At 36.2% G+C, this 12,756-nt stretch overlaps 1 protein-coding gene across 3 annotated transcripts; it reads left to right on the forward strand.

Annotated features, from left to right (window-relative positions):
* The first annotated feature begins 1,053 nt into the window (after positions 1 to 1,053).
* LOC109102351 (sushi repeat-containing protein SRPX-like) lies at positions 1,054 to 11,710 on the forward strand. 3 transcript variants are annotated; one of them, XM_042763831.1, is made up of 11 exons: positions 1,148 to 1,216; positions 6,988 to 7,035; positions 7,309 to 7,316; positions 7,419 to 7,610; positions 8,518 to 8,694; positions 8,800 to 8,926; positions 9,144 to 9,265; positions 9,885 to 10,064; positions 10,390 to 10,523; positions 10,964 to 11,085; positions 11,250 to 11,710. In XM_042763831.1, exons 4-11 carry the CDS (start codon positions 7,544 to 7,546, stop codon positions 11,425 to 11,427), a joined length of 1,107 nt encoding a protein of 368 aa, XP_042619765.1. In that variant the 5' UTR covers positions 1,148 to 1,216; positions 6,988 to 7,035; positions 7,309 to 7,316; positions 7,419 to 7,543; the 3' UTR covers positions 11,428 to 11,710. The 3 variants fall into 3 exon arrangements, with proteins under 3 accessions (XP_042619763.1, XP_042619764.1, XP_042619765.1); XM_042763829.1 differs by lacking the exon at positions 7,309 to 7,316 and having other exon boundaries at positions 1,054 to 1,216; XM_042763830.1 differs by lacking the exons at positions 6,988 to 7,035; positions 7,309 to 7,316 and having other exon boundaries at positions 1,054 to 1,216.
* Positions 11,711 to 12,756: the final 1,046 nt, after the last annotated feature.

The following is a 12,756-nucleotide window of genomic DNA, read 5'->3' on the forward strand; positions in this document are numbered from 1 at the left end:
AGTTCTGGAACAATGTCCCACCACAGTATCTAAATGATCCCAAAGTGTGCAGTGCACTGCAAACAGAGAACACCCTGAACATCTGCCTGTATATGGAGAGATCATTTTATTTTAAAAGTGTAGTGGATCACAGATCTTTAAACAGGGAAAACATAAAATGTGGTTGATGGGTATTGAAAAACGTAACATAAAATTGTTTATATTATGGTTTGTATTCTGATTTAGTATAATATACGACCCTTAAAGGCCTGGTTGTTTCATACTTTTTTATGAGGATTCTTGATTATCAAGTGCCTTGACTAAAATTATTCCAGTCATATTTATTTATTGTCATAGTGTTTATTTGAATGTTAATTTTCAAGCACAAATGTGTGAAGTAATTCTTTTTATGTACAGAAAGTAAAATCTTTATGTTACTGTACTATTAACATTCCTTTTCCAAGACCTGGTCTGTCATTAACAGCATACCTGACTTTACTGTAAATTATTACTGCAGTTTAAAGTGCAAGAGAACTGTAAATTTAATAAGACTTTGCTCTCAAGAGCTGTTGCTAAAGAAAAGAGAAAGTATGTTAGTTTCTTTGGTGAAGAAATTATGAAATGTTCTCTCACTCTCAATTTTTGAGGTGTTTATCTGTATACAATGTTCTAATATAAACACACTAACCCAATAAAGCCCACTTTTACTTTTGAGGACTTTATTCCCCAGTCTAAAATCATAATTTGAACCAATTCTAAGGATCATAAATGGAATGACAGGGATGGGAATACATACAGGTATAGAGTTCTGAATGATATACTGTACATAGTATATCATTCATTCCTACACTGTACTGTATAGGCTAGGTAAAATTTCAATGCAGAACACAATTTTAACGAAAAACAACCCTTCAAGAAGTGTTCTGAATTGAATTCTAATGATAAATAATACAGTTATTCACAATTGCTTTTTGTGTCACTGATCCACACTCATAACAGTGCCATCGTTTATACACGTATAGCTGAGAGTCAACGCGCCTCTCTGTGCGCGCGCTCGCGCTGGATGAAGAGCTCTAGTATTTCTGGAGAGTAGGCGGGATCGGGCTGGTGCTCTGATTCTCGCCTAGGAATGCACCCGATGTCTCCCAGTAGCTCCTGGACTTCCTAAAGATGGACACCTGGATGTGTGTGTATATGATAGTGGGACTTCAACTGTCAGGGAGTTTCGCATATGACGGTAAGAGACCCATCCAAACTGTTCCTGTTGAGTCTCGCGCTGTGAGCACTGATCAATCAAAATGTGTTGAGCAAGACTCATTAAACTGATGCAAAGTTAAGCAAACATCAGAAGGAACTAAGTCTTTGTGCATCTATGAGTTTTCCCGTGCTGTTTCTGCTAGCTTTCCTGTATTAGGCACAGTATATTACAACAGAGCTCAGAGTGTTTACGTGGACGATTTTGGGTCTGTTTGCGGGGGATGAAGAGGGTAAGCTCCCTAAATACAGGGGAAAGACACTGAACTCTTTCATATGAAAAGGCACTGATGACTTGTCACCAGTAGGACACTGCGCTCCCGGTCGATCTGCTCGATGTGATTCTGACATAATCTTTTGAGTGCTTTGTCTTTAAAGAATTAGTGGCGTATAAATAATGTTATGTCTTCTGGAAGTGGGTCAGCAGTGTGTCTACAGAATCAACAAAGCTTTACTGGGATGACTGTCAGCAATGCATTTGCAATATTTCCACAGACATGTTCACCGGTCTCAATCATCCTTTTTGTACAATTAATTTTGTGATATATATATATATATATACATACATACTGGCGTTGGAACCATTGAATGAGGGTGGGCTGGACCCACCCACTTTTGAAGACCAGTAACATTGGACCCACCCACTTTAACCTCTCTAATTCAGCAAATATTTGTGTACTTTTCAGAGCGCCTTTAGTCAAATCCATTCCACATGATGAATGCCTAGTAAATTAAACTCCATTTAGCTACAGCCTTGAATTTCACTCTGCTGCTTCCTCAGATCCATTCCACTTGGCTCATTCAGAGTACATATAAATTAAAGGGGTCATATGATGCTGCTAAAAAAGAACATTATTTTGTGTATTAACATTTATGCAGATGCTTTTATCCAAAGCAACTTACAGTGCATTCAGGCTAACATTTTTTTATTTTTTATTTACGTAACGTGTTCCCTGGGAATCAAACCCACAACCTTTTGCACTGCTGACACAATGATCTACCACTGAGCCACAGAACCATTATTTGGTGTAATGAAATGTGTTTATGCAGTTTAAGGTTCAAAAAACACATTATTTTCCACACACTGTACATTATTGTTTCTCCTCTATGCCCCGCCTTCTGAAACGCGACGATTTTTACAAGGCTCATCGCTCTGAAAAGCGAGGTGTGCTGTGATTGGCCAGCTATCCAATGCGTTGTGATTGGCCGAATGCCTCAAGCGTGTGACGGAAATGTTAAGCCCCTTAACATATTGTGATGTCCTGTCCGGCCGGAGCGACGAGACATAAACATTAAAACCCATTATAAACATGATATAAACATGATTTCTAGTCGTGTCCTCTTTTAGAAGGCCAAACAAAGTAGTTTCACTTTCTCAACGAAACAACATCACACACCGCTGGTGAATTTGACGAAGGAGCGTCCGGCGGGCTTGCAGCAACAAATGACCCCTTTAAATTCCATTCCGTGTTTTCACCACTCGCTCCTGCTGCACTCCCGCGACACAGCAAAGTACACAAAGCATCAGCATCTGCTGCTCATATACACCTAACCCTGCACGATACTTTATTTCAACTTTTCGATTATTTCCTTGATTTTTTTTTTATTGAAAACAAAAGGCTTTCCGATGTGCTATGAGGTGTGAAAAGGGAGAAGAGCGATTTCGGCAAAAGGCGGAAGCGAACTCGGGTCGCTCGCATCAAAAACACTACACAATCCGCTTTACCACATACACCACTGGAAATGTTGCTCAGCAGCCATCTTTTGCAATCTTGTCATGTTAGTGTGCGGAGGTGAAGTAAATAGATGCTGCCAACCACTTTGTGTAAATAGAGACACTGTTAATTAAAAGGCACCACACTACAGCAAATGGCATATACTCCTGTAAATTTTTGCTGGGGGAGGACACACCCACATTTAGTTTGCTTCCGACGCCCATGTGTATATATATATTATATTATTATTTATATAATTATTATATAATTATAAAATAACAGTTATTTCCTCATATATAGTAATCTTTAATTCCATGCACATTTAAAATGAACACTTTATTATCCTCTCATTTAGACACATGAGCAGTTTGTTCATTATCTTCTGTGTTGACAACAAAGGGACTGTACAAATAATAATAATAAGAATAATAATAAAACTAAGCAACTTTTAGTTGTTAAGTGCTTCTCAAGGATAATATTTCTTCTTGAAGATCTGAAGATTGTGTTTATGAGTCATTTGGAGGCCAAGTCAAATTTTGTGTCTCAAATAAATTGCTTATAAAGTCTCAAGTAAAAGGAATTAAAATAGTAATAATAGAATATGATACAATGACACTGAATTTACTTTACAGAAATTCTACATGCAAAATATGGATCAGCCAGTAATAAATCATCACTGGAGGCACTTATGGATATGCTGATTTGTGCTACTCACTGTCCCTCAGGCTTTGACACACTGCTACATAGCTGTGTTTACTTCTGCCAGAATGATCTGTTATCACGTGGTCTGGATCAGATATTGGAAATGTGACTCTGATGTTTTGATATTTTTCACATTTTAGAAAAATAAAAAAAGCTTTTTTTGTGTGTTCACTGTTCAGAGCTGGAGGCTCTGTCCACTTTTCCATAGCCAGATTATGGTTGATTCCTGATGTAACTAATGTAGCCTCATATCACATATTCAGCCAATTTATATGACATTTTTAGGTATTTGTAGCATTTTAATCTACTTTGTGTTTTGGTTCATGTTTGTCTGGTTGGCTGGTACTTTTTTTGGAGTATTTTGTGTATATTAGTAAGAACAAAAAGTACACTTTGCTTCCAGCAAACATTGTTTATATTTAGATTTCTATTCAGCAGAAGTCCAAGATTTTTTGTTTAGAGAATAAATTGAAAAAGCAAAGAGACTTGCTTGGACTCGCTTAGACGTGAATTTCCTGTGCTGCTGGAAACACAATTCAAGAAGCTGAAGAGATGCATGTGTTGTGGTGGTAGAACTAATTGCTCAAAATTACCAATTCATCTTAATTTCGAGAATCATTAAAAGTTAAATCACAAATGCAAATTTAATTCAGTAAAATGTTGACTGTGTGAGGTTGTGGCTCATGTCACTGGGTTTAGGTTGTGGTTGTGGTCCAGACTACAGTTTGTAAATGCACTGGAGGTCCAATTCATGAGTACAAGACCATCAGACTCTTTATTGGCTTTATTTGCATGTGTGAAGTAAATGTCAGTAAAATAAATGACGTTTTACAGGGTTCTGGTGAATTACCCCAAATGATGTACATTGTTTATTCACAAAGACTGGGTGGCTATTTGTGTTTGTGTATTTTATGGCCTTGTGAACACAAATAAAGGCTCATGCTGGCTAAAACTTGAGCATATGTTACAAGATTAAGACAGAACATACGCAGACTGTCCATGTGCTTTTAAGTAGTTGTAAAATGCCCCCTGCTCAAACTGAAATTAAACTGTCTGAACTCATTGTTTTGACTAATTTACAAAACTTTTTTAAGTGAGCTAGCTTGCTGCATATGAGAGAAAAAAAAAAGATCATAAGTTGAGAATTTGACCGTGTTGTTGTTTCTTTATTTAAATGTTGATCTAAAACAATAGTTTCAAAATAGAAAAGGAAAGTTCATTAAGACAAACTTGTGTGGAACTTTGCAAAGTTGATCTGGATGTTTGCTAAGGTGCTGATATTGTGCTGAGGGGTTCTGGATGATTCATAGGCCATTTTGCGGTGGCTGATATGAACATAATTAGTCTGTACTTGACTGTCAGACTCTAGTGTAGAATGAGGTTAACTAACTTCCACACAAATAAGAGTTGTGAATCTGTGAGGCTGGAGCCTGAGGGATCTTACTTTCTGATGACTAATGACTGCAGAACATCCATCCAAGACTAAACAGTTTTTAAACTAAACATTGCAGAAGTTGTGAAATCCTTTGTGATCCTCAGGACTGTGATAAAACAGAAGGTGCAGCAGAAGCTAAATGGTTTCGTTAAAATAAAGTTTTCTTAAATGGAAACTCCCTCCATTTGAAGTATTTATATGTGTGTGTGTGTGTGTGTGTGTGTGTGTGTGTGTGTGTGTGTGTGTGTGTGAGAGAGAGAGAGAGAGAGTGAGAGAGAGAAAGAGAGAGCGAAACTGAGCCAAGTCAGTAAGTATTCTGGGATATACAGCGTTCTGCTGAGCCTAACAGAATGGAACAGGAAAACTTATCTGCCAAATGGAGCAAAAACACACACACCTACACACATGATCCCTGTGGAGTGTTTTCCATGATAGAAGTTGGAAAACTGTGGTCCTGTCATGATTCGCCTCTAGCTCTGCATTAACATTGAGTCTATGTGTGTGTGCTGAGTCTCGAGTTCTTGTTACTGCATCAGAGGGAGCTTTGATCTAACTTGCTGTGTGATCTGCCATCCACACACTTACACACTCACAAGAGACAAAAGAACAGAACAAGAGGGAATAAAAAAGCAAATCAGCATCAATTTATATGCATTGAATGCAGGCTCTTGTTTTTTGTGTTTGATCCCAGTCCAAGAGGGTGATCTGTGGGTAGGCCTAATGGAGTTTTCCATGATTTTCTTTTCAAAGCTAGCCTTGTTTCACGGTTCTGGATCACTTACTTTCAGATTACAGTAAGTACAAGTCACAGGAAATAGATGGAATAGAACACTGAACCAATTTCTGAACATTAAGGTTTTTGTTTTTTCTACAGTGTTGTTGATAGAAGATGACTGTTGTAAAAGAGCTTCTGTCGTGAAAGTAAATAATTAGCAGCTACAAGTCTGACCTTTGAATGAAGCAATGCCAAAATCTATTCCATCTAGTCCTTCCATGCAAAACATGTTATCCTAATATAGTGTAACATGTTATTTTATGTGACTGCCATTTTTACTGCATTGCCCTATTACACCCTTTAATTCGCATCATTACCTGCAGGGGTCATTGTTGCATTTCATGCCATGTCCAGAAATGCAATAAACCCAGATTTCAGATGTTACCTATGTAAGCCTCAGAGTACAAAAAAATAATATATATATTAAAAAACCTTCAAAATTCACCAATACTATTATAATTGTAAAAAAGTTTGGAAAATGAAATACAGTTACACTTATAAAGTTTAAAAATGTCACACTGCTAAAGATAAAGTTTGATAAGGGAAATGAGATATAAAGTTACAAAATGCTAAATAAATTCAAAAAAGTGTCTGTGTGTGTGTGTGTGGGGGGGGGGGGGATTATACAATAAATGCATACACTGCATTCAGTAAAACAGAGAAAGCAAAGTTGGAGCTATTGCTCCAGTCTTTAGTGTTACATTATACTTCTGAAATCATTCTAATATGCTGATTTACTCAAGGAACATTCCGTATTATTACCAATGTTGAAAACAGTTTAATAATTAATATTTTTGTAACAATAGAAAAGTTGCTACTGCCAATTTAACGCATCCTTGCTGACTAATACTGTTAATGTCTTTAAAATAATTTAAATAAATCTCACTGACTCCAAACTTTTGAACAGTAGTGTACACAATTACAATTTTGCTTCTGAGGTTTACAGTTAGCAAACTGAACTTAAAAATATTACAACAATATATTACAACAAAAAAACCAAACTGTGGTTTGTTTGTTCTAATATACAGTAGTCATCCAGAATACAAAAGATTCTAGTTGAGCTGAATCTGAAATTCTGCGGTCATGCCAACTCTTTCTTGCTTTTGCTGTCCTAAACTGTTTTGCAGGCTCTGGATACTGGCCATACACTGATGATGAAGATGTGCGATACACAGGTGAACACACACAAGGACATACTAAATTAAATGCACATACTGATCCCAAAACCCATTACACAGAACTTAAACCCATCTTCTCTCAGTAAAACTCTCTTACCACATGATAACACATGAGCACTGCTGTCAGAACACATACATTCACAACACAGAGGACACTACATCTCTGACTGCCTGCTTAAGGCCTCAGTCCCCTGATTGCTTCCTCTTCTTCTGTGGCTGTGCTACTTAATCTTTGTTCACATTTCTCCATGCATGTCTGAATGATGGCAGTTGTCAAGGTAGGTTTATAAGGCCATGTTTTAGTGATGTGTTTTGGTATGACTCAGTGTCTTTCTTCAGTGTATTTGTGTACGTGTGTGATTACATATGTCTCTTTCTAGGCGTTCCATGGTGTGCCGCAGTGAAAGTTAAACATGGTCATGTCAGCTGCCAGACACCACGTGGAGAACGTAATAAGAATGTTCTGGGAACTCGGTGCAAGATCCACTGTAAGACGGGCTACGAGATGCACGGCAGCAGTGAGATCCTGTGTATGGCCAGCAAACAGTGGTCAGGAAACTATGCTTGCAGAGGTCTGACGTTAACATTCACACAACTCAATTATAAAATCATATTGCTTATGACTCACTTCAATGATTAAGATGAATTAGTGCATAACCAGTTCTGTATTTTATTACATTGAATACTCATAATCACAAATAATTTATTTTTATTTACTTTTTACGTTTTTTTTTTTTTTATTTACACTACCATTTAAAAATTTGAGGTTGGTAAAATATTTGAATGTTTTAAAAATAAGTCTCTTATGCTCACCAAGGCTGTATTTATTTGATCAAAAAACTGTAAAAACAGTAATATTATGAAATATTATTACCATTTAAAATAACAGTTTTCTGTTTGAGTATATTTTAAAATGTCATTTATTCTTTTGATAAAGTCAAATTTGCAGTAGCCATTACACCAGGCTTCAGTGTCACATGATCCTTCAGAAATCATTCTCATATGCTGATTTGGTTCTCAAGAAACATTTCTTACTATTATCAAATGCTGTATAATATTTTTGTGGAAACTGCTACATTTTTGTCAGGACTCTTTGATGAATAGAAAATTCAACTGAACAACTGAACTTCTTAAATAAAAGTATTATTTCATTCAAAAATGTAAAAATACTTAAAAAGACCCTGAACTTTTGAACAGTAGTGACACTTGGACCCTCAAACTTACCCTACTCACTGCTGTGTGTGTGCACTTGGATGGGTTATTGCAGAACACAAATTCCAAGTATGGGTCACCATACTTGGCCACACATCACTTCTCTTCACTTCACAAATCTGAAGGCATATCAAGACACAACCTAGTACTACCCACAACCAACCACATGTCAATCAGAAGCTATATGACACTTGATTTTATTTGGATTGGCAGCAGTGATAGTCCATTGATAATCCATTTTCACCAGGGCATGAATTATGTTTACAGAAGTCCGCTGTCCTAAACTGGCAATGCCATCTAACGGAGGTTATAAGTGTTCAGACGGATCATACTTCAACTCCCGCTGCCAGTTTTTCTGCTCACCGGGATACACACTTCGAGGAGACCTCAGCGCCTCCTGCCAAAGCAGCAGAACGTGGAGCGGTGGCAACAGTATGTGTGTAGGTGAGTTAAATAGTCATTGAGCACTCATTAATATTTCATTTACAGATATGGATCCATAACATAGTACTTAGGTGGAGAGGCAAGTAAAGGTGTTTTCTGTCCCAGATGTGGATCCCCCAGTTATTAAGTGTCCTAATATAAAGGAGAAGACCGCTGAACCAGGGAAACTCACCGCCAAAGTGACGTGGGACACACCCGAGGGCAAAGACACGGCAGACGGCATCCTAACAGAGTCAGTGTAACAGTTTTATCCTCACCATGTAGGAAAGTAACCATGTCAACGGGCAAATTCAGGTCTTTATGCAAAAATATTTGACCGATCAATGCCACAATTGAGAATCAAGTAATTTCTAGCTGAATTCAGATTTAAATCTAATCAACCTAATTAATCTATTCCAGATTCTTGTCGTGAGAAAGAAAGAAACTTTGTTTCTTTGTTTGTGTTGTAGTGTTATACTGAAAGGAAAGCCGTCAGGCTCGCACTTCCCAGAAGGGAATCATAAATTATCATACACTGTGTCTGACCGTGCTGAGAACAAGGCGACCTGCAGGTTCAATGTCCGAGTGAGAGGTGAGTTCTTTTGAAACTTTAGCTTTCTAAGCTACAAGTTACTCATGTTTAAAGTAATCAAAATACAGTCAAACAATTCTTTAAACATTCTTAGCTAAATTATAAGCATCTAAGAAATGTTAGCTACAAATCCTCCATGTAAATAAACTACCATTCAAAAGTTTGTGGTTGGTAAGATTTGTTAATATTTTTGATTTGAAAGATTTGTTAAAGTCTCTTATGCTCACTTTTTTTTTTTTATGCTTAATTTCAGGATTCTTTGAAGAATAGACAGTGCAAGAGAGCAACATTTATTTGAAATGGAAATCTTTTGTAGCGTTATGAATGTATTTACTGTAACTTTTTTTGTGTCAGGTTTATGCATCCTTGCTAAATAAATGTAAAAAATCTTACTGAGCCAAAACTTTTCAGCAATAGTGTAATTATCAGATGATATAATGTAAGCAACTACTGATTGGAAAAGATTGTTTTTTTTACTGAAAAAGCTAAATTGTTTTGAGAACTGGTAAACTACTATTACATTACTGAAAAAATGTAATTGGTTTATTTAGTTGCAGAACTTTGCATAATGTGCTGGAATTGTGGTGGCATTGATGTGTGTGTTATGTGCATGCTGCAGTGCGTCGCTGTACTCCTCTCTCTGTCCCTGACAATGGCTGCATGAAATGTGACAGCGCGGGTGATAATTACGGGGCCACGTGTGAATTCCGCTGTCTGGGCGGCTATGAGCTGAGGGGCAGCGCCGCCAGAGTCTGCCAGTTTAACATGGAGTGGTCTGGCCTGGAGACTTCCTGTGCTCGTAGGGGAAAAACACATTAACACCTCACAAACACTTACAATCAGCTTAGCAAGAGAAATTCCCTGCATTATACATTATACATCATTATATTTAAGATTACATTGCATACCTGAATTCATGAATGATGCTGCTTATTCAGGTAAAATATTCAAATTTAATATTGTAAGGCAGATTGTTAGAATAAACGATGGCAGAATTTTTATGACAGAATTATTCATTTTATTCTTATGAGATTAAACCTCACAAATCATGTAAAATTCATGATCTTGCTCTTCCTGTCCTGCCCTCTAGTGAATAACATCATAATCATTTGTTTTATTAAAAGCTATGAATATTAATGTTGGTGTACGGTCTGCTGCTGCATTACTGGACCAGTTCTATGAGAAACGCCGCATTCTGATAATCTCCGCCCCTTCAGCTGCCAATCACTACTACAGATTCCAAATGACTAATTTACAGGTATAAGATCAATATCTGCATTTTTATTCTACATTGATTGCACACTAAGGGCTGAGAGTCTGTGTGAGATCTTGTACTTTTTTTGTAAAAAATAATAATTTGTGTGTGTATAGATAGATATATAGATAAATAGATAGATATAGATATTTTAACATTTTTTAAATTTTAAATTATTTGAAAACTACATGGTATGTGTGTTGGAGCAGGGTTGGAACAAAACTCTACAGGGCTCCGGCCCTTCCAGGAATTGAGTTTGACACCCCTGATATAGATCATACTTTAATATACAAATAATTGTAAGATTAATCTCTCTCATATAAATAGAGAGAAAGAGATGAATTTTACAATACTTTGTACGATTATACATAGATAAGCAACTAAACTGGAATGATTTGTATTGTTTGTGTGTGTGTGTGTGTGTGTGTGTGTGTGTGGTTCAGCATGCCCAGTGTGGTCTGGACTTGAGACATGTGACAGTGATTGAGTTGGTGGGGGTTTATCCAGCTCAGATCGGCCGTATCAGTCACAGACTCATCCCTCCAGGACTAGCTCTACAACTCAGGTACTTCAGTACTGTATTTCAGTCATGTGATTCATTTTCTTCAAATGCTGTTTTGTATATAATGTCAAGAACTTATGAGGAGCTTTAAGTGAAATGATTTGAATATTACACACATCATAATGTACATCTAAACTAAATGTGTGTGTTTTGTTTGTGTGGGGCAGGTTGCTGCTGCAGCTGTCTCAGAACTCATTTAACATGGTGCTGCTGGACAAACAGGGAGTGGATAAGCAGCGCTACACTTTCCCCATCACAGCAGCAGAGATCTTTACCACCATTGACACGTTTCCGCTCCGCACTGAGGAGGCCACACTACAGAAAGAGGCTCGACAGAGCTGCTAGATGTTTATATACAGTACACACGTTTACACATCTGATCCTACTGGGTATAAAGCTACCAAACTACACAAGAGAGAGTCGGGTTAGAGATGCTACAGCTTTATCACATATTGAAAACATACATCTCTAAACACGAATCTCTGTTGTTAGTCTTTTTTTATGACGCTCTACTCTATTTTATTTGCCTGGTGTCTCTATTTATGTCAGAGTGGACAGTCTACTTTTTTTTTAAAGAAATACTATCAAAGCAATATTATTGCAATAAAGGCCTGTTTGATGATTGATATTTGAGAGCATGGGACTCAGCTTTCTTAGAATGCCAGTCATGTTTATCTTGGTTCTCTGGTTTGTCAAATAAATATGCTCAAATCAAATTAAGTACAACGGAGGTATGATAAATATGTTTTCAATTTATTATATATGGAATAATGTATTAAATGTCACAGTGGTGAAAAAGGGAGAAGGCTAATATTATTGGAAGTACTTTGGCATGGTGTTATATTACAATTTCTTACAAGAAATACAAGAATTTGAGATTTAAAAAAAGGTTAAACACAAGATCAGCCACCTTTGCCACCAAATAAATAAATAAATTAAATTTTAAAATAGATTAAAACAGAAAAGTTATTTTAAATCGAAAAAATATTTGTACTGTATTTTAATCAAATAAATGCAGCTATTATGAGCATAAGACTTCTTTCAAATAATATATATATATATATATATATATATATATATTATTATATATATATATATATACATATATATTATATATATATTATATTATATATATTATATATATATTTGTACAAACTATATATATATATATATATATATATATATATAACATTATATATATACATATATACATGTGTATGTTTGTGTGTGTCTGTATGTATGTAGAAAGAGAGAGAAATATAGAAAACTGCAAATAATGATTAAGACGTGGGGGGAAAAAAAGTGTAATGAAAAAGCAACAGTTGTTTAATTATAGTTTATTCTCTTTCTAAAGATGATAAAGTACAGTACAGAACAGTCCTAAACACTGTCTTCCTGATAAGAGTGTGGAAACAGCACACATACACTGAACATGCTGTGAATCAAACAGCTTCAGACAATTTTAGACACTGTAACACTTGGATGTCAGACATTGAGCCTTATACATGCCACAAAATCTAAATTTATTATACAGTAAGTTGTCTATAAGGTCTATTCACTTGACTGATGCTAACAAAAGTATTACAGGTATTAAGGACACATTCATGGAGACATCACAGTGAAATGATGGTTCAATAGCATCAACTGGGGAATTATCTATTAAACTCGGCTCAA

This window comes from Cyprinus carpio, chromosome A9 (genome assembly GCF_018340385.1).
Source record: "Cyprinus carpio isolate SPL01 chromosome A9, ASM1834038v1, whole genome shotgun sequence".
NCBI lineage: Eukaryota > Metazoa > Chordata > Actinopteri > Cypriniformes > Cyprinidae > Cyprinus > Cyprinus carpio.

Coding starts and splice junctions, on each gene's coding strand:
- LOC109102351 (XM_042763829.1), top strand. CDS start 1,150: ATGGACACCTGGATGTGTGTGTATATGATAGTGGGACTTCAACTGTCA. Junction 1,217..6,987: donor AGGGAGTTTCGCATATGACG/GTAAGAGACCCA, acceptor ACTGTTTTGCAG/GCTCTGGATACTGGCCATAC. Junction 7,036..7,418: donor TGAAGATGTGCGATACACAG/GTGAACACACAC, acceptor GTCTCTTTCTAG/GCGTTCCATGGTGTGCCGCA.